Source organism: Ambystoma mexicanum, chromosome 9 (assembly GCF_040938575.1).
Source record: "Ambystoma mexicanum isolate Mex_15411 chromosome 9, UKY_AmexF1_1, whole genome shotgun sequence".
Taxonomy (NCBI): domain Eukaryota; kingdom Metazoa; phylum Chordata; class Amphibia; order Caudata; family Ambystomatidae; genus Ambystoma; species Ambystoma mexicanum.
In genome coordinates, this window is record NC_090931.1 from 610,573,434 (window position 1) to 610,595,854 (window position 22,421).

A 22,421-nucleotide genomic window follows, 5' to 3' on the forward strand; every position below is an offset into this window, starting at 1 on the left:
CCCCCAGTGTTAGAGTGAAATTGGAGAGGATAGGGGACGTTCAAGGAAACCCTTATACAAATGAAGGAGTGGATAGCCAGCCAGAGGAGCCTTGCCTTGCCATGTTTACCCTCACTAAGTGAGTAATGAGGCAGGGTTTCCCAGGAGCACATCAGAATCTAAATGACTAGCTTAAGCTGGGAGAGGTGCTTTGAGAGATGTATTGTAAACCATCGCTCTCATCTCTACAAAACGATCTACCATATCTCAGTGCATACATGGCACGCGGCGGCTCGTTTCAGTTTGCTAACCGGATCCAATCCGAGTAAAATTCTCCCTTTCTAACAAAATGTGTAACTACTGCAACGTTTCGCTCTCATTTGTCTGTGCAGTCATGGATTCTATAGATTTAACCTTTTTTTTATATACGATTCACTCAAGATTCTGAGAGTCCACCATGCGCCCCATTGTCTGGGGTCGAGACGGCCCATTATATGCCCCACTGCTCCCAGATGGGGGGGGTTTGTGGGAAGATTATATATATCCTTGAATACTTACTCCATTATTCGGCCCAACGTGCTGCTCCGCGATACCCAGGAACGACTGAAGAGGTGTTTTACTGCCTGCAAGAAAATAAAGAGCAAAATGGTTGCTACGGTGGAAAGAGCATAATCTTACAGGGTGAGGAGTAGGCTTTTCAGACTGAAATAGGAGTGAATGAGAGGTTTTTAAGGGAATCTGGCAGATGTGGAGGGCAGGACGCTCACACACAGGAAAAGAGAACCCAGTGAAAAGAAGACAGTAGATTAGAATAAATGAGGATCTGGGCAGGGAGGGAAAGATATTGAGGAGACTGTAGAAAGAAAGAACACAGAAGTGAGGAAGGGAGTAGAGAAAGATGAAAAGAGGGAGTAGTGGAAGGCCAATGAGGCCGGAGATCCAGGAATGCCCCCTATTGTCAGCCTCACTCCAATCGACTCTCGGATATGGCTTGAACTCACGCCTCTTCAAGTCAAGTCTCATTTGACCGTAAACCGCGTGGGTAATCTGTGCTGGTTTAATCAGGTGTACATTCCCATATGCGCATATCTCCTTTTGCCCTGGTATTAGGATTATGTCTTCCCGGTTATCTCAGCCCTCACTGTTAATGCAGAGCGCTTCATTGGCCATGTTGTTGGACCCTTGATAAATGTATGACGATGAATATATCAATGAGAGGGTGGTAGAACAACCTAGCAGAAGTTGTACCTTGGCAATCAACTGTTAGTAGGCCCAATGCATTACTCCAGCAAGCAAAGTTTCCAAGATAAGAATCATGGTTGTGTTGGATTGATGGCAAAAGTGGATTTCTTAAATAAAGATTGAGCCTTCAAATACAGGGCTCATCTTATCATGAGGATCAATCGGGATGCTAGGTCTAGCCTGGGGTCAAATGAGTGCTCTCCATAGTCACACAGCAGCAGAATGGCAGATGGCCGGGCAAAGACAATATGGTGAAATGTGTAAGTGATTGCCTTCACAGCCACAAGACTGGATGTCAAGTCTTGCATCCCAATTGGGGCCACTGTTGGGCAAGTTGCTTTAACTTTCTATGCACCACTTCTCTGGAGAAAGGACACATGGTCGCCCTACAACACACACCATCCAGTACGAGGAATGAAGCAGGACAGTTACCTTTGCTCTTCCCTTTGTGCTGGTCCGACAAGTGCTCCGTTCGCGTCCTAGTCACTAATTCTACATTGGAAGCGCTATAGACCTGTGTATAGAGAAAGGTCGGTTATTGTTAGGAATGCTAGTGCTTTTTTTTTTAACAATGCCAGGTATAGACACATGCAGGACAGAACATAAAGCACGTCCCTCACATAGCATGATTACTTTGACAGCCACCATCATTACCGATGAACACCACATCCCTGTGCATTCCAGTCCCTCCAGCACGCGCGGCACCAGCACCACACAGCAAGCATAGGATCGGCCATCTGCGTCAATATCGGGCTCAAGGGTAACACCATGCTTTTAATATGATTGGCACGTGCATTCCTTGCAACATTTCCCTCATGCCCCAACCCACTGCTCACGATAGACGCATCTGAGGAAAATCGCATCTAACCCTGGATCATGGATGGAGTGGTGCCATCCCCTTGGAATGAGGCGTCAAGCTACAGGCAGAGACCGAGTGATCAGCCCCTCAAATCCCTCCCCAAAAGTTAAGGACTGAAGTCTCTGCCTCTCCTGGAATTCTTTAAAAAGGCAAGAGGTCTGCAGGTGTCTCCACAGAGAAGTGCTGTTGGGAAGAGCTGGACTAGTTGTCTCAAAAGAAGACAAGCCCCTGTTTACATCTCAGAATGTGGTGTTGCGCTTGTGCCATGGACTGGCCCCGTTGTCGCACGAGTCCTGGCATTGCAAAGTCTTCTTTCGGTATGCTGGCACTGACATTGTCTACTGTTGGGGTGCCAGGGCTTGCAGGGTTACATCTGGAAGGATAAAGCTCAGAGCAGTGATGTGAACATCAACTTACCTTGGCCTCATAGCCATTCACAGTCTCCGTCCGTTCACTCCTCCAGCCCAAGATGCCAGACTTGTTTCTGCAAGAGGAAAGGACTATATCACACACCCCAGGAGGAAATGCACAGCGATGGGTCACAGAGGGCCACACTCTCACCAATCTCTCACATCCTAGGACTCAAGCACGCCAACGGGTTTCCTTCACTCCTTACATCACTCCAAAGGAGCCTCACTCACGCCCCAAAACGACGGGCTACCTATACTTGAACAGTGTGCTGGCCATTCCTTACATCCCTGGCCTCTTACACTGCAATGGTTTGAGGGCTGATTATTTTATTAGAAGTTTTGTAGTGCACCAAATTGCAAATCCACCGCTGGGAAAAATGGCGAGGGTGCAAGAAATATGTACAGGGAGAGGGGCCGTTCAAATCTGATTAAAATGTTTGAATGCACAGTTCCAGATAGTTTCAGTCACTGATCTACGAGGGATGAGGGATGGGCAAGTTATGGTCAATTGCTGACTTATAAGACAGGGTTCTATGTCATTTCATCACCAGTCTTTTTTACGACTGTTATTTTTACGAAAACATTTTGCCGAAATACGTCATCAACATTTTTTTTGGGGGGTGTTCCCCCTAAGTCCCCCATCCCCCACCTATTTTTAACTATTACCAACACCCCAAACCCCTTATCTGTCCTTTCCCACTCCCCTCAAAATTTTGATGTACTCATAAAAAGAAAATCGTAAAAACGACTGTCGATGAAACAACGGTATACCATAAGACAGGTCTTGAGTTTTCTATAAAATCTCTTAAAACATAGCTCTAACTGCATGTCTAAGAGGAGTTTGTTTCAGTGTTTGGACCCACAAACCTCCAGTGTACAAGCACCATGCCAATTTCTTCTGAACTTGGGTTCCTGGTAGGGGTTTGCTTACTAGTGACAGGGGAGCGGTAGTTGGGACCAGTGTCAGAAAGACATTTGTGTACGATGCAGAGAGTTGAGGGAACATTATTTGTTCCACAGGGAGCCATTGAAAGGCTTGCAAGAACCTCTCAAGGCACTGAGTCACATCACAAAGTGTACTGGGGAGTTCCACAGAAGCACTTTTGAGTGTACGGAGGTGACAAGGTGTTTTACCCACATTTCGGGCACAGCTGTCCTCTTGTGTCAATGAGCGTTGTGTTGGGAGCGAACGCACATCCATGCTGCCGGTATCCTTCAGAGTGTCCACCTTGCATCAGGCCTGCTGTCTACTACCACAAAGACTAGAAAAATGTAGAAGGGAGGAAAAGTCTTGGAAAGCAAAATGTGCACTCAAGGGTAATTCTTGCATTCTGCCGCACCGTAGCTTCTCAGTACCAGGGTCTGTTGCATTCATAGCCACCAGCATATGCCACATCATGATCTCTGCTGTGATACCCCCACCCAAGTGAGGACATCACACACAGCATACTGCAGCTATATTGGAGAGGAACAAGACTGTTAAAATGGCTTGCTGCTCAACTACCATTCCACTGGCCTAGCCCCTTGCTATGTCAATTCCACAACTGCTACACCACGTGCAGTACTGAAAGAATTGCAAGACATAATAACTCAGACTTCTCTGCACCACGCTATAGTATTCCCCAACCAGAGCTGGCCGGCTTCTCATCTTCACACTGCAACGTTAATGTCTATCACACAGGCCCTATCCTGGTTCAGGGTCCAGAACCCAACTTCCTTCGCAATATTTGGTCCATTAATCTCTGGAAAGTGGCCGGAGCACCATGGAGTCTGAAAGGTAGGACTTTGAAATGAAAGAGTCCTCTGGGGTGGAGAAGGACTTTTTTTCTTTGTCCGTTGGGTTTAATGGTACCTGCCAATAGCCCTTGGTGAGATCAATCATGGAGAGGCATACTGTGGATACCAGTCAATCGATGAGGTTTTCGATGCGAAGCATCGGGAAATTTTCAAACTGGGATATAGCGTTCAATTTTCGGAAGTCAATACAGAACCTCTGCGATTGATCGGGTTTGACAACTAGGACTATAGGCGAGGACCATGTACTTTGGGATGGTTCGATAATATCTGCTGCAATCATTTTCTCCATCTCCTGGAGGACAATCTCCTTTCTTGTCTCTGGCATCCGATAAGGTTTGAGATTGATTACCTTGCCTGGGGTTATGTGAATGTGGTGTTTAATTCCCTTCACTCTCACAGGCTCATTGACAAAAACATCAGGAAATTGACCTTAGAGATCCTGTATGTCTTCTTGTTTCTCTTCAGAAAGATCTGAAGGGACTAAGCTGTTCTCAGTGTCACCTTCTGAAAGTAAGGCAGCCATTAATACAGATGAGGATTCAACCCAGTCTTCCTTCCACTCATTGAGGAGGTTAACGTGGCAGACTTGTGATTTACGCCTCGTATCCGGTTGGGTAATTCGATAGTTACATGGCCCTGTCTTTTCTATTGCCACATAAGGGCCATGCCAGCAGAATAGCATCTTGTGCTCAGTGGTGGGTGAAAGCACCAAGACCTTCTGCTTGATGGAGAAGGACAGATGTATGGCCTTCTTGTCATATTGGGCCTTTTGACTTTCTTGTGGCTTCTCTAAATTGGTGTTTACTAGGTACTGCTCAACCGCTATGGCCACCATGTGTTCTTTAATCCGCTGAGCAGTTTGGGACATTGGTAATATGGTCTCTTCCCTCTCTTACCACGTCCCCCTCAACATGTCCGGGATGTCTCGTGGGTGACGTCCATAAAGGAGTTTGAAAGGGGGAAATCCCAGGCAGGCTTCTGGAGACTTCCCAATAGCAAAGATGGCCCAGGGAATCATCACATCCCAGTTGTAGCTGTCTGCTTCAAAATGTTTCTTCAAAACATGTGTCAACATCTTGTTGAAGTGTTCAACTAAGTCATCTGTCTGGTGCGGTGGTACACAGAGGTACGCAAGGTCTTAATTTGCCAGATCTGTTTCAACTGTGCCATTAGTCATGAACCCCTGATCGGTTATTATCTCATTCGGAAAGCCTACCCGTGACAAAAAAGGGATCAGATGTTTGAGAATCCGTTGGGATGTGTTGGTATTCATGGGAAAGTCCTCCGGATAACGGGTTGCATAGTCAAGTATGACTAGGATGTATTTATTTCCAAGTTTGGATGGTGGTAGTGGACTCACAATGACCATTCCAATACTGGAAATGGAATGTCTATTATCGGTAGGGGTTGTAAAGGAGCAGGTTGAAGAGAGTGTGGTGCGGTCTTTTGGCAGAGGGGGCATGTAGCCACAATGTTTTTCACATTGGCATAAATGCCTGGGCAATAGAATCAGTGGACTACTTGCCCTTGAGTTTTGGCCATCCCTAGATGCCCGGATGTCAGGTGGACTTGTGCAATTTCTGGAACTACTCTCCCATGACTTCTGGGAACCACTATTTGAGTTCTAGGGGTCCCTCTGGATGTCATATCAACCCTGTACAGTAGGCCCTGTTTGAGGAAAAAGAATGGACCGTTGTTTGTCCTTCCCTCCTCTTCAGGATTGGCTTTGAGGAAGGCTTCTGACAGGATAGGGTCATTGTCATTGTGGTATATCTGCCACAGTCAGTAAATCTTAATCGGCTTCGCCAAAAAAAAAACCTAGAGCCACTATCTTTGATGTCTTGTTCTTGTACCTCAACTGGTTTGGGAAAGAGAGCTCCCTCTAAAAACCCCTGGGCGATTTTCTCCTTGGCTTTACATGGTATATCTGTTTCCCATTGTTCTGTATCAGTATTTTGATGTCCCCCCTGTAGTCTGGGTCTATTACACCCACATTACGTCTAATCAATTTCTCCCGCTAGACCGTTCTTGGACGCAAACCATACATAAGTGCCCTTAGGAGGTGAGAGGATCAACTCAGTGCAGATTAATTGCTGTTCGCCTACTTCTATAGAAATGTCCCGGCTACTATGCAGAACAAATCATATTGAATTACTCGTAGCAATTGTGGGACCAGTTGCTCTATCACTGAGTTCTGTATACTTGAGGGTTCCCCAATATTTATCAGTTGAGTCAGATCCCACTCCAGACACCATATGTGCAGGCGAGTGAGGATGACACGTGGGTGACATTTTTCACAAACATGTATTGAAATGTTAAAGAAAAACCTATCTGGCCCTATCACTATGAGGGGTTTCCCTGCCTCAACCAAAACTAAATGAACTGTCAGCATGTCTGTCAAACAAATAGTCACTGGGCCTCATTACAACCCTGGTGGTAGCCGTGTCTGTAAAACAGGCACGGCTGCCGCCGGAGTTGCATTTTTTCCGGCACCCAGAAATGGGCCATTACTGGGTCACTACGGCCTTGCCGGACCCGGTATTTGCCCATTCCTGGGTGCCAGAAAAAATTCTTCCCCATTCCCATTTGAGCCTCATAGGGCTCAATGGGAATGCGGAAGCCAGATGAAGAGGCACCTTTATCAACGGTGCCTGTGCATCCGAAATGCTGTGCTCGCGGGTGCCTTTCATTCCGCCAGGTCAGACCTGGCGGAATGAAAAGCACCCGCAGGCACAACTCAGAGTTTGCAGGTCCAGATACAACGGTACCAGCAAGCTTGCCGGTACCGTTGTATCCGGACCGGCAAGCTCGTAATGAGGCCCACTGTCTTGTCTCCCTAGCCCTTACACTCTACAACTAATGAGATCTAATAACACAAAATATCTTCCACGGGGGGAATGACTCCCTTCACCTGATGGATGCCGAGAGTTCTTCTTGATAACCCTCCAAAAAGTTCTCAAGCCAGGGGGAATGACTCCCTTGCTCTATCACCAATATCTACTTCCACAAAGGTTCACACAAAGTCAATAGATCCTGATCCAGTAGAATGACTCCCTTCCCCTGGACTGGGTATGGACCCCCATGTCCTTTCACGGGACAAGGGAGAATAGCTCTCTTCCTTTGATGCCCTCCAATTCCCCTGGTAGGTTTGACAGTCATTCAATAGAGTTTGACATTCCTGTAGGCAAACTTCCACTCTTTCTTATTGGTATTCTCTTTGTCTGGCTTCCAGACACTTTTCACACTTCATTTGTCAGGCTCCAAGACCCTTGTATTGTGTTCAGTGGGCTTTGCCTCCCCACTAATTTGAGGAAGAATTCCTGCTTGACTCAGTTCTTTATTGTGGGGACCCTTGACCCCACTATGGTGGTCAGTGGTTTTGTGTTTGTCACTGACACAAGGAAGCTTTACTCTGATGCACATTTGGTACACTTCCCTTAACGTTGGGGTCCTCCACCTTTCTCTTATGAGTAGTGGATTTATGCCTGCCTCCATGATGAGGACGACCTCCTCTGTTGCTCATCTGGACTTGGTTGTGGTCCTCGACCCTTCCCTGGTGGTCAGTGGGCTTACTGGTATGGCCACTGGGATGAGGAAGAGTTCCTCAGTTGCCGTAATCTGGATGGTAGGGGTCCTCGACCCTTCCCTTGTAGTTAGTGGACGTATTGGTATGGCCACTGGGATGAGGAAGAACTCCTTGGATGCCGTATTCTTGATGGTAGGGTCCTCGACCCTCACCTGGCAGTCAGTGGACTTATTGCTACAGCCACTAGGATGAGGAAGAACTCCTCGGATCCAGTATTCTTGATGGTAGGGGTTCTTGACCCTTCCCTAGTGGTCAGTGGACTTATTGGTACGGCGACTGAAATGAAGAAGAGCTGCGCTACATGTTGGGCCTTTCAGGGTCCCCTGGGCACTGTGGTTACCTAGGGATTGAGGGGAGTTAGCCTTAGCCTGCTTTACTTGTGCCGCTGCGTCCCCTTCGGATCTCCCGCACCCCTTATCTTGATTTGGGTGTAGGTGCATTGCCAGGGCTTCCAGGGACAGCAGTCCTCCAGCTTCCTTCAGCAGGCTCTTCAGGGTGTCTTCTGCTGTTAGATGGCGACTCCACTGACAGGTTTCCTCTGCTTGCCTCCTCTCTGGGCAGTTGCAGAGGACCGCTCCTACAGATCTGCTTGGACGCTCACGCGGCTGACTGCCGGCGTCCTCCGTTCTCTCCTTCCTCTGGTCTACTAAACAAGTTCAAAACGCCTGCATCGGATGAACTCCGCTCTCCCAGCCTATCCCAGCTGGGCTTGACACATTGCTTAGTCCATTGTCAGTTTTTATAAAATGTAGCAAGGTCTCTTTCGCCCCATTGTGTAAGACCTTTTTCTCTCTCTTGGTCTAAATCTCATGCCTCTGCGGGCTCCCCTAGTACCAGTATTTCTATAATTAGTGATCTTCATGGCTCCCATGTTTTTTTTTTCTTCGTGTTACTTGTGGTCACATTGATGTCTTTTGTATTACAAAAGTACATTGGTCTACTGTGTGAAGACATCTGAAGCAAGACACAGAAAACAGACTTATATTTAAAACTAAGGCACTTCATTGAATCAAATGTCAGGATGGTGGAAGGCCTATCTTGCCCTATGGCCTATAGGCCCTCCTGCAGCCCCCCTGCCTCCCTCTTTCTCTTCCTTCCCTCTGTTCTCCCCTCACGAGGTTTCGAGGCAAGTCTGATCTATGAAAGTCTCGTCAAAACAGGTTCTTCCCTGTTCATCTAAAACCATCAAGGACCACATTGACACTCTTGCTCCTGCTCTGGCTGACTTCTGCAACCACCCCTTCGCCTCTGGAGCCTTTCCCTCCGCTCTGAAGCACTTTCTTCTCAAGAAACCCACAGCCAACCCCTCATGCCCGGATAACTATTGCTCGATCTCCATCACTCCTTTCCTGGGCAAACCCCTGGAAAAGCTGGCCATCTCCCAGCTTAATCTTCACACTGACTCTGTTGGTTGTCTCCATGACCATTGGCCTGGCTTTAGAGTGGCCAGAAGCATGGAAACTGCTCTCCTGAACATCTTTGAAGACCTGCTCTCCAACCTTGACTCTAACATCCCTTCTGTCATCATCCTACTCAATCGCTCTTCTGCCTTTGACATGGTCAACCATGCCAACCTGCTCAACTGTCTCCGTGATAACCTGCTATCACCGATCAGGCCCTGGCCTGGCTGACCTCTTTCCTCTCTGATCGACCATCCCAGGTACAACTTGGGTCGTTCCTTTCCTCTATCACACTCTCTACCTGTGGTGTTCCCCAGGGGTCTATCATCTCTCCCTGGCTGTTGAACCAATACTTGGCACCCCTTGCCCACCGAATTGCCACTCTCTGCTCCAACTTCCAGTGCCATGCGGATGACACCCAGCTCGTTTTCAGGCTTCCCTCTGCCACCTTCTCTACTTCTCTCATCGCTGACTGTCTCTCTGCTATTCAGGAGTGGTGTGCCTCCAATGGTCTCTGCCTTAATGCTAGTAAGACGGAGATACTCCTCATTGACACACTTGCATCCTCCTTTCCTGTCACTCTCTGGCTGGCCTCCCTTGTCCTCTTCCTGCACCCACCTACGTGTCAAAAAAACTCAAGGTCATCATCGACTCCACACTCTCCTTTTCCCCTCACATCTCTGACGTCTCTAACAGACAACATAACAGGTTTTTCAGTCTCTGGGCTCCCTTCCTCAAGGCATCCAATTCACCAATTGTACGTGTTGTAGTTCGTTTTCTCAATTGGTTCTCCCAATATGCTGGGTCCTCAGTATTCAGGGTTCACTGGTCTAGGCACAGTTGTTGGAGCACCCGGTCCACCCATTACAGGTCACGCAACCAGGATCCCTGGCCTCTTCAGCCCCTTGCTGATTCCTTGGCACTTTCTCCTGTGTGCCAAGGGTTTCCTTGGTGTTGGTTCATGTGCCACACAGTGTTCCTTGGCACATACTCCTGTACAGCAAGGTATTCCTACTTAATGTCTTTAGGTGTGCCTCCTGGCCTTAGATACAACGACCCACTCCTTTTGGCTTCCCCTTTGTCAGCCTCTGGAGCTGTAGTTCAATGTTCTTAGTGGGGTTCACATGTAAATGGCATAAAGGTTTTATTTGAAATGCACTCTTGTATGTGAAATATAAGTTTGCTTTCATTTCGGTATTCAAAATGCACTTTTGTTGTTAAATGTAAGTTTACTTTCAGTTTGTTATTCAAAACATGGACCAGCACTTGCCTGCGGTCCATTTCGGAGCTCCTCGGTCTCTGTGTGTCCTGCCGACACTCACCAGCAGTGTGCTCCTTCTCCCGGCGGCTCCTGCTATCTCTACTTCTGGAGCTGGGATACACCGCTGACCTGAGCCCTGCTTGTCTGCCAGATACTTCTTGCTCCAGCTCTCCTCCTGCTTTCCAATGGACGCGGACAGCGTCCTCTGTGATCCTGGTCTGCTGGCATCCTGGTCTGGCGTCCAGTCCCACCACGGCTGTTCCCACAAAGAGCCTCCCTGCTTCTCCCTGCTTCTCATGCTTCAAGAGCTTCTCACGGTTTACCCGGTCCTCTAATGTATGTCCCTCATCCTTCATTTTATATACCTGCAATCTTCTAACAGGCTGCAAGTGTGCCTGGTTACTTAGATCTGCATGGCCATAGTTAGGAAGAAATGCCTGACCTTCCCAATGCTCAGGATGCAGCTTGCTCGTCCCAGTATTTCTGTGGTGAAAATGTGTGGTGCTCATTCCTCTTAGTACCCTCTTCCTTGTTACAGTACTGTCATGTGTTACATTAGGGAAAGTGAGGAAAACGGGCTTATAATAGTCCATAAAGGTCGGGTTAGGGCCAGGTTGGTTGTTGGTAGGAAAGGGGGATTCCCTGGCTCCTCCAGGGGCAGCCAACTCCCAGTCTCGAAAGTCCCTTCACCCACGTTATCCTCCCATGCTTGTCTACACCCAGGGTCCGGATCCAAAACCGATGGCCCTTCTCACAACTGAATAAAAAGAGGTTAGCAGAGGAGAGAGTAGCTAGGGCACATGTTGGTGCAATGGTGTTTACCAGGCCATACCCCAGGTGGTCATCTTTATCCCTGGGAGGGAGGTTCCTCCCCATGTGGTTCTCCTGCATTAAACCACCACTAGAGGGAATATGGGGTAGCGGCCGCACCTCCCTAGCCTCATGGGAAAGGTCTGCCTCCTGGGGATAAGTGACGACACCTAGTGACTTGTCACAACAACCTATCCATTTTGGATGACTTCTTGAGATCCTTTAAGACAGAAGTAATATCTAAGATCACAGGCAACCCAAGGCAGACATACATGAATGGTGGAAGTCTTCCCTCCATTGAAATAGGCGATAATATTTTGATCACAAAAAGCCTGCCTGGCAAAGAAAAGAGGCTGTTCGGATAGACATTCACGCGCTTCCTAAAGGTTATATGGACAAGGAGCAGTGGATGTAGTACCTGACCTAGATTCTATGCAACTCCCCCTGGAAGCACTATAATTGGCAGCTGTGGTAGTAAAATACACCACCACTGGGGGTAGGCTCAAGCAAATATTGTAAGGCTCTAATCAATAAAACCACTCATTGGATAAACACGAACATTAAATCACATCAACTTAATCCTCAACAAATAGTAATGAACAGAAGGATAATATGGGTGGGAACCACCAATAAAAGTATTTATGGTGATTGTATTGTGGTTACATTTGCCAGTTCCAAGACTGCGGCGTATGTTATCAGCTCAAATCTAGGAAAACACTCTGCTAAATCTGGTTCTAGGATAGTGCCCTTAACCTTTTTTTTACCCTCTGAAAGGTTGATTGCCCACCGGTTTGAATTTAAACACTCAGCCTTGGTCCAAACATTATAATCCCAAAAGAGAATAGAACAGGAAAATAGACAATGGTAGGCCTATGCCATCATGTAATAGTCTACTGGCGGACAACTCTGGGATTATAATCCAGCCTAGTACTTTTATTCCATCTGCTCCATCCTTACCTCTCAGAAATCAACTTTAGTGTTGGACGGAAAAGCATTAATTGACAACCACAAAGTTCCCCCCGATAACTTTGCAGGCTCATTAGTTACCTTTGTCCGCCCCATTAGAAATTCAGGTGGTTAATAGGCTAAATGTTAGTTTTCTACGGGATATGACTACTAATGATCCTCCATGTTTGTCTACACTTGTAATCATCTCATGGAACATGGCGGGTGCTAAAACAAAGTTGGATAGTCCCGATGTTGTGGAATTCCTGGAGCTGGCCGATATCATCACGCTTTAGGAAACCTGGCTACAAGAGGGCGTTGTAAAAGATGGTTTTGATGTCTATAATATTCCAGGGATTTGGTGGTATGAGCTATAGGAATGGCGGATCACTGCGCTGATCTGATTCCAAATCCGTTTGTTCCTTCTGCTGCCAGAAACAGGGTCACAGCGGGAAACCTCAAGGGTTCCCATATGTGGATGGTGGATGTAAGAATGGGAGATGAGACCCTGTTTGTATGGGCACTGGATCAGTGAGAAATTCACTAAAGTCCTGTTGGCGTCGGTAAATGATCAATCAGACACTTTGTTGTGCGTGTAGTCTTGATTTTATTGGCACAATGTTGTCAGTAGTTGTCAAGGCACGTGTGGTGCTTATTCAATTGAGGAAAGCCAACACGTGTTTCGATCAAAGGTCTTTATCAAGGTTGTGATGTTAGTGGTAAGGGGAAGTGTATGTGGGTGACAGGTGAATTTCTGTGAAAATGGATGACGCAACATGTTTGGATACATTGGTAGTTCATCAAATAACATTCACGCTTCATATATACGATGTGATTGGGTGCGTGTGGTGTTGTGACAGTTAAACTTGTTTACATTGTTAGGGTACAGAGCAGGCAAACATTTACATTGTATAGGCCCCATTGGGTACATGTCATAGTAAAATTGAATTTGCACCAAGGAAGAAATGAAGGAGTAGAAAATGGTTAGCTCAGGTGATCTCCTGATTGGTGATCTAATTGTACTAATTATTGGCAATCTTACCAAAGGATTATAGCATAACATGTCCTTGAATAAGGGTGCTGAATAGCCACTGGAATAAACAAGGGAAAGAAAGTATGTGATCAGAGTGGTGATCAATATGAGCAGCATGGTCGGTGCTGATATGCAAGTGGCATGTGTGAGTGTGGATGGTCGAATGGCAGTAGTGCCGGGTAGGGTGTTGGTGGGCCTGTTGTGGGAGCAACAACGGAGGATGAGGTGGCGGCAGGGCATGGTTTGTGTCCAGGGGGCAGAAGTACACCAGGGGAGCCAATATGTGCAGGGATGGTGCGGCTGGTGACCGGATGAGCCAGTTTTGCATGAGATCAGGGAGTAATGTGGCTGAGTGGTGTGTGCCCAGTGGTGATTATGGAAGGGCCATAGCAAGAATTGGTGGGCATGTTGTCTTGGGCATGTGAATGGGCGCGAGTGTAGCGCAGCCATTGGGCAGTTAATAGTGAACGAGTCCAGTGGGACATATGCATCTGTGCTGTGTCGGAGGTTGACCATGGTGGATTGGTATGACGTGGAGCCGGAGGGCAAACACTGATTAGAGTTTGCGGGCATGTGGATCGGTGCGTGCTCTGTGCCAAGCCAGAGGGCAAATACTGATAGAATTTGCTTACGGCATGTGGATCGGCGCGCGATGTGAGCGGCAAACCCATTGTTGCTTTCAGGGGCTGTCCCGATGGGTACCCCGAAGTAGCGAGGGATGGGCGGTGGGCGTGTGCCAGAGGGTGTGCCGGTGGGTGGGAAGGCGGATGGAGGTTGCAAGCGTTAAAAAGCACATACTCAGCTGGACGGTGACAGGCTACAGTGAGGTTACAGGTGGGTCTAAGCATGGTTGTGTGGTGCTAGGGGGGTGAGTGAAGGCTGCGGGTGGGAAGAGAGTTACTAACTATGGACCAGTCACTTACCTGGCGAGTGTGGATGGCTGCGGGATGCGAGATGGGCTGTCACAGTGATCTTTCAATCCCGTCCGCCATCTTGTTCTCACTGATATATAGAAAGCGGCAGTCGATTAGCCGGAGAGTCACGCCTTAGCGTGATTGTGATTGGCTGTATGTTGGGTGGGGGGAGGGGACCCAGTTTGGCGTATTGGGTCATGCCACAGAGGTTGTGCCTGGTTGCTGAGGGCTAATGGAGGTTAGCCAATGGTTAATAAAGAATCTGGTGTTAATACATGTCGATATCATATCCCATGGTAGTTCGGGGATAATTCTACCCCATGGCTGGATATGCATAGAGGCACAAGTGTATTTTGAGTGGTCGGGGAGGCCCCTGTTGTAATAATGGAATATATCACTGCCAAGCAGCACTAGGGAGAGTCCAGGCATAGCTGCTAGCTGTTGCTGGTTAAAGAAGGGAAGATGTCAGCTCATCATTTATTTGCACCGTGGCATACGGTCTATGGGTGTCAATAACCCGGGGGCAGGAAAGGGAATTGAGGCCAATGGCTAGGGCGTGCAAGGAGGCAATATTGGGCTGAGGGGGAAAGGACTGCCACCGATGGCAGATTAGCCAGTTGATGTATGGATGCGGTGAGGGGGTGATGGGGTTAGGTGCACCAAGCCATGGAGCTCTCGGGGCTTGCCGGCGATAGCCAAGCTGTCTGGTGGGGAGGTGTCAGGTGGAGGAGGGACTGGGTGCCATGTGTGGAGGGTGAGCATAGGGTAAGACTAGGTTGGATTGGATGAAGGTTACGAAAGTTACTGCTTGATGTGTACGTTCCCTTGTTAATGAAAATAGAGATATGTATTGTAGGTATGGCAAGGGGCTAATTGCCACAGAGACGAGGGAGTGGTCAGTGTCAATCTGATTGACTAGCATATGACAATCCCAAGGGGCTAGTTGCCACAGAAATGAGGGAGGGGTCCATGTCAATCTGATTAACTAGCATGTGGCAATTATGCTTCTATCAGGGGCACACATTCGGACTTTGGTGATCCATTTGCAGTTTTAAAGTAATGACTACAGACACTTCAAAGAAAGATGTTGAGCTCATGATCTGAGTTTAAGCCTAAACTCACACTTCTGTATTTACAGATTAACATGGCCTCACGTTGTCGTAATTTAAGTTCCCTGTCACCAACTCTAGGGTGACATGGAATATGTTCGAGTCCCATAAATTTGATGTCCTCTTTCTTGTCCAGCTGATGTTTTTCCTGCCAGTGTAAGGCAGGCGGATATCTTGCATCTTGTGAGTTGAGTAGAGCTAGATGTTCTCTTATTCTTGTCCTGAATTCCCTGATGGTGCTACCAATGTATTTTAGGTTACAAGTGCAGATAATGACATAAATAACACATTTCGATTTACAATTGATAAACTCTGTGACTTTGTGGTCGTGTGTACCATTGAAGGCGTTCCTCGCATGGGGCACATGGTGCACGTTCTACACTTGTGAAAGCCTACTGCCTTGATAGACGGGAGCCAGGTCTGATTCTTGACTGTTAGGGGTGCCATGTATGCTGGACTCAGCATGGTGTGTAGGGTGGGTGCTCTGGTGTATGTTAGTTGTGGCCTGGGGGGTATCCATTGTTTGATGTCCGTATCAATACTTAGGAAGTGCCAGTGTTTATGGAGTATTTTCTGGACCTGATGACTGTCATGGTTGTACCTGGTCACATATATGATGGTTCCTCCTAGGACTTTCATTCTTGTTTTGGCTTTGGGGGTCAGTAAGGTCTTGCAAGCCCTCTTTGATACCATGTTGAGTGCCGATTCGATCGCCTTTTCAGTATATCCTCTGTCTGAGAATCTGTTTTGCAAAAGGTTGCATTCTGCATCAGAGGATTCTTTACTGGTGCAGTTTCGTTTTGCTCTAATGAATTCTCCTTCAGGGATATTGTCAATTACAGTTCTTCGATGACAGCTTGTAGCGAAAAGTACAGAGTTGACCTCTATTGGTTTTCTGTATGTGGTATTATCTTTGGGAATAGGGCATTGCCACTCCTGGCATACTCGGACAATACCGTAATGATTGCAAGTACTGCACGAGCGCTACACAATCCTTTTAATGATTATATGGTTTTTATTGCCAGGCTTGATCTCAAGGTGAATGCCCATAAATCTGCTGTTATGGAAGACCATGTTCAATAATGGTATTAATATTCCAATTGTTAGAGAATTTGAATATTTGGGGGTAAGCTTTGCATCGAATTTTCTACCCGACACACATGTTAAAAAGCAATATTTGAGTTTCAGACAAGCCTAGGAGGGGGACTCTGTTTGATGTCAATGTTTAAAGCAAAACCCTTACATTTAAATGTAATTTTAAAAGTATATCATAGCAAAGCTGTTTCTGTGGCCTGTTATGGGATGGCGCTATGGGGTTAAATGGCCATCATTTTATTAAACAAATTCTGGTGTTCCCTCACTCTGCCTCTAATTAAGGGGTCCATTTGGAACTGAGTTGCGCTTTTAGCAATGGCATACTTTTAATAACAACCATTACTCTATTGGATACGCCTTTGGAGCAATGAAAAATCCCTTTTGTTGCATAATCTGATCAGGTTTCTAGTTATAAAAGATGGCAACATGACTATACCTTGGCTAAATCCATAAAAGCAAAGTTGATGGAAATTGATGCTGTTATATGTTTAACTGCACCGGACACTTTAACAAGCACAGCTGTGACGGTCTTAAACACAGGATTTACATCTTATATGCAGGATAAAAGAAGCGTATGAGTTGTGCTAACCATTTAATCTAAGTCATGTGATAATAACTGAACCTAGTTTACAAAAATGTTTGCTATGGGCTGTCAATCCCACTCAGAGAATGTTGCTGACTATGGCACAATTGAATTGCCTCCCTCTCAGAGGCATTACAGAGCTATGGAAAGGTACAAACAAGGGTGCAAATCAAACATGTCTTATACGTAATGTGCCTTTAGAGGATTTGGCTCATTTTTTGCTTTTTTGCCCTGCTTAATAAACAGGTCATCAATGAACCGATACCAGACTCTAATATGTTTGGTCGAATGCTCCAATTCCTCTGTCCGGGCCAGCTGCATCTCCCACCACCCCATATGCAAGGCACTGTAACTAGCGCACCTTATCATGCTACTGATGTTTGTTTGTTGCCTTGGTTGTGTTTTAATTAGCATGTGTTTGACTATTAAGAATATCGGTAGAGACAGATAATGTTGTTCTCGCGATACTATGAGAAGGGCATTTGCCACTTTACAAGTTAGCTGCTGCCTGCCGCCATTGGCTCTGAAGCACTTGCCTTTCAGGGGGCGTATGACCGAGTGCAGCTTTTTAAAGCTGCAAACGGTCATAAAGAAATGAATTAGCACACTTGTGTGCTTCTGTTTATTTATGCACCTAATTTTAATTGCATGGAAATGTTTGGTTTGGGGCTGCAGAGAATGTTGTCTCAATCTTGTGAGCATCACAGTGAAAACAGACATTTAGCTGTTGAGTTTATGCAGTGAGGTACATCACCTCTACCATTACGTATTGAGTAAAATGACCTTTCCAATACGGAGGTCATTTAGATGATCACTTTACAACTATACCGTTGTGGAATCACATGACCATAGGACACGCAATGTTGCATGTAATGAGACGCTCTTTGCAGCCTCTACTTTTGTACTCTGTGGTGATACCGGCACAATTGGATTATACTAGTCTGAGGAAGCCTGAGCATTCAGGCGGAACGCTTGACTTTTTTCCACCGAGGGGTGAGTGCCTTTTTTCAACTTAATGGCTATCATAGGGGTGAGTGAGTTTAATTTCACCTCTGTTTTAACAATGTGCTGTATCATGACATATTAAAGATGTCATTTTAAAAAGTAGCAAGGTCTTGTGTGCTGAGGTCTTTCTCCTACATGCGTAAGTGTTTTTTTTTAAGTGTTACAATCTCATAGAGGCATGTGTTTTTGATATATTTCGAATTTGGCTAAATTCTCACCCCTAGCACCAGCCACGTAAAGAGGTAGAGCACTGGTTTTAGCTAAATTGGTTTGATATATATATATATATATATCAACAACAAAAAGAGGAAAGCAAAACCGCACTTTCAGCGTGGAAAAAGGACATCTCCACAGCAAACCCTGAAAAAATAACAAACTCATATGGTAATACACACAAGTTTATTTTTAACAAGAAAAAGATGATAGCAGCAAAAAAACACAACAACAGCAGGACGCCGTGGGGCAAGTCTTACACCACAACGCGTTTCGCGCTACACTGAGCGCTTGATCACGTACATATATATATACACCACAATTGTGTCAATATCTTGCTTTGACTCCCAGGAATTTTGCATTATAGCAATATTCTGGTTAGACCAGATAAATGTTTTTATGCACTATGCACTTTTTTTTTAAAGACAGCTTTAAGCATACTACACCTTTTTTTTTGATATAAGGACATTTTAGCATTAAGCATTTTATGATATTACTGCTTTCAAGTAGAATGCATTCTGCTGAAACATGGTTACTAAATTGGTTTTATGAATTGCATGATACGGTAATTGTGTCTATCCTTGTGTAACAGTCTGAACAGATTTGCACTGTGCATTTCATTAAAAAAAATAATGTTTTACTCTGGAGACATACTACAAAATGGCCACCGTATTCTGCAACCAAATGCATGCATAGTTAACACTGGATAATGAAAATAGAAAAGGGACAATACAGATAAACAATCATAGAGACTGTGTAGAAGTTCTATAAAGCATTACTATCTATCAAGGTATGTGTACGTGAACAAGTAGTGGGTGCGCTACCAAACACGTTGTACCGTGTTTCCTTCTTTTTAATGAGTGCACGTAAAAATAATAACTGTAACTTTTAAGAAACTACAATTGTTCGGCACCTTTATGCAAGGCAATTTTCTTGCAGCACTTTTTCCTGTGTGTGCCATCCTTCATGTGTAGACAGAAGTGTTTCTTCTTTGTGCAAATATATATATACAATTTTAATATTGTTATGCGTCGTATTTTGTGAGTATATGTTTTTATCTTCTGAAATAAACTTAATTGATTGGTTATGTACAACATGCCAAAAACACAAACTACCCTGGAAAAACACTACCAACATTAAGCCCTACACCAAACCCCCGATTGTGAGTATGTATTTCTGGAATTTAGACAGTAATAATCTTCTTCTAATTTTGGATCCTGTCGTTTCGGGTTTTCTTCCTTCTTCTACAGGTAATGATTCATAAAATGGATCACCTGGAGCGGAGGGGTTGTAATTGCAACTGGGCTCTTGCTGCTCCTTTGGTGTCAGCTGAAAGGTAATCCTGTTACTAGGCTTGAGAGCCCATGAGAACTGTCTCATCAGAGCAGCATGGTTCCCTCATTATTTCCCTTCAATGAGATCCCTAGAACCCCTCAGAGTCTGCAGGACCAACTGGCAGCCACAATAGGGGAACGCCTAATGCGAGGAAGAGAAGTAGCAGCTTCGGTCACAACCAGCAGTGGAGCCCAACCAGCCTGGAATTCATGCGGGTTTAGCCACCTGGCTCAGTTCCCCATCACCTTTCCATGTGCTCCATTACCCTATTAGACTCATCTCTAATTCCCGGTGATGTTTTGTGACTCCAGTCAGTGCCAAAGTGATTGCACTTAATCCAGTACAAACTGTTCCTCTGGCTAATTCAAAGAGAAAAATATGGAGACTCAGATTCAATTTTTTTTACAACTTAAATCATCTAGATTCCTTGTCTTAGAAGTCAGCTTTACCTGATGTCCAGTCAAACAGGACATTTATCATCCCATATTTAGGAGGACATGCTCCGTTCAGGGCTACGGCCATAGTCCACAAACATACCCCTACTCTATAAAGGATGCAAAACTCCCCTGCCTCTTCAATCAGATGATAACACATCGAGTTATTCCACTTGAGGCAAGGAAACAAAGATAATACAGCTCAATATAGCCCAATATATTAATCCAGAGGATAAGACATGATCACCCGTCCGAAAAAAGGTTGGCATGATCATCCTAAGACTTTCCTGCATAGGTCATGCCAATGCCAACCACACACACTAAATTGATTAGGTCCTGCAACTAGAGCATAGACAGTCATATAAGGAAGCATAAAAGGATGAACACGGAGAATAAAATGGAGACAACATGAAGGAAGTGACCACAAATGGGGGTAGCGGCATCTTGTCCAAAGAAGGAGTTTACCAAACCCACCTGGTAGGTGAGGTCCAGGGCCAGTGTGCACAGGGGAGAAAAAGAAAGAACGGCGATGAATGTGTGCACCCACAAAACCCAAGAAGGGGAGAAATGCCTCAACTCAGCAGTAGAGGGGTTCTGTCAAGCGTAAGTTCTTCTTAGGTGCTGTTGTTTTTTGGCCAAAACATTGCTAACATTGGTGGTTTGGTTTCACCTGTACCAGTGAAAATTAACCACCTATCATTACACAAAAAGTGGTGCTGTTGGAGCGGAGAGCAGTAGGTGAGACAACTGCTGGGCAGTGTGTACTGCCCGCTGCTGAAACCCGGCAGTACTACTTGGAAGCCACTAACGTTAGGAAAACGTCCGGTGGCAGGGCTTTCCCCGGTACTGCTGAGTGGATGGGACTCCATAATCATGGGGCCGTGCTCAATGAAAATCCGTTACCGCCACTCCCGTAATCGCCAGCTCTGAATGCCCAATCAGTTTTATGGAGCCCACCAAAGCAGCGTGAACATCCATCCAATTTAAGGTCTCCTGAGAGGCGGTGTGTAGAACTGTCCAGACATTTCTCTGGCTCTGGGAGAGCACACTGGTTAGGTTCTACGTGATCGATCGAAGAGTTTTCATCAAATTCTTTTTTTTTACTGGTCGATTTTGCCACAAATATATGAGGGGGAAACCCCCCTCAGCTCCCTGTTAGCACCCCTACATCAGTTATTTGTCTAAACACACCAGCCACACGCATTTGGGGCAAAAACCGATGTAAAAATGTGATGAATTCTTCTTCGACGAAATCTTCTGCGTCCAAAATTCCCTATCCCCACTGGTGGCAGAGTCAAGGTGCGGAAGAGCTGCAGGAGATACATTGGAATCTCGCTAAATGCATCCCGCAAGGGAGAAGCGCTGCACAGTATCAATCGATGAACAGTAAGGAGGCTGATGGAAGTCCATAATTCCAGCTGCAAATTCAATAGTAGGAGTATCAGGTTTTTATGAAGTACTTCATGCCAAATTCCTACGGCTTCGAGCCGCGCTGTGATGATAGGTGTCCATCGCTTGGATTCAAAGGTGCAAAGGACAGGCCTGCCCCGTTTCAGAGGCGAGCGCTTAAACCGCGCAAAGGTTCGACGTTGAGGAGGGCATGGGTGCGCGAGATAATGAGATAGCTCACGCCGCTCTTTGAAGGCAAGATGGAGTCCACTTCTGAATAAAACATGCATCAATGATTTCAAATCGACATTCTGAGAGCTGAGGAAAAGAAATCATTCGCGTGGAAATTTCCATAAAAACGTTTTGTCAACCAATGAACAGACACGATGATTATATCATCCATTACCTAACTCCTGAGAGTGACACATTGATTGGCACGAAGAAGCGGGTGCAGCAAAAGAAAGGGACCTTGTGAACGAGAAGAAGGACGGATTTTGTTATCCTGATCATCGCTGCAGCACTCTTAAGTCACCTCATTTGCCAGTGAAATGTTGGACGACAGGTGGAGGGGACTATGTTTGCATAGTAGTGACAGGTCTCGCAATTTGGGCGGACATCCAGCTCGCCTTCAGAGCGCTTATGTGCCATGCTACACGGGTTCACTCTCCTGATGGTACTGAGACAGCCTTCAACACCGCCTGTCCATAAATTGAGTACAATGAGCGGGTAGTAAGAGTGACACCGATTAAAACAGCACCTAGAAGCTGGAAGAACCAGGCATTAAGCACTGTATGAATTATACATGTATTGGGTGGTTGCCTTTACATTTTTGGGATACTGACTTTCCGTTTGCAGTGCATTTGCCACGCCTACCCCGTAGACGGTTCCATGTGATAATATCCCTGCAAAAAATTACGCCAGGGAAGAATGGCGCCGTTTCTTTTCCGGCGTTATTACCATATGGAACCTGCAGGGCACACCCCTGCCACCCCCACATTTTTTTAAAGGAAGCGAGGGGACAC

At 46.0% G+C, this 22,421-nt stretch overlaps 1 protein-coding gene across 2 annotated transcripts in view; it reads right to left on the reverse strand.

Moving 5' to 3' along the window:
- Positions 1–22,421, reverse strand: part of ANKRD13B (ankyrin repeat domain 13B) — a 598,589-nt gene that overhangs the window by 86,684 nt on the left and 489,484 nt on the right. For both annotated transcript variants that reach the window (XM_069615263.1, XM_069615264.1), the window contains exons 7-9: positions 2,498–2,564; positions 1,654–1,735; positions 538–602 (exon numbers count right to left, since the gene is read on the reverse strand). In XM_069615263.1, coding sequence (XP_069471364.1) covers positions 538–602; positions 1,654–1,735; positions 2,498–2,564 — 214 coding nt within the window. The remainder of the gene's footprint in view (positions 1–537; positions 603–1,653; positions 1,736–2,497; positions 2,565–22,421) is intronic.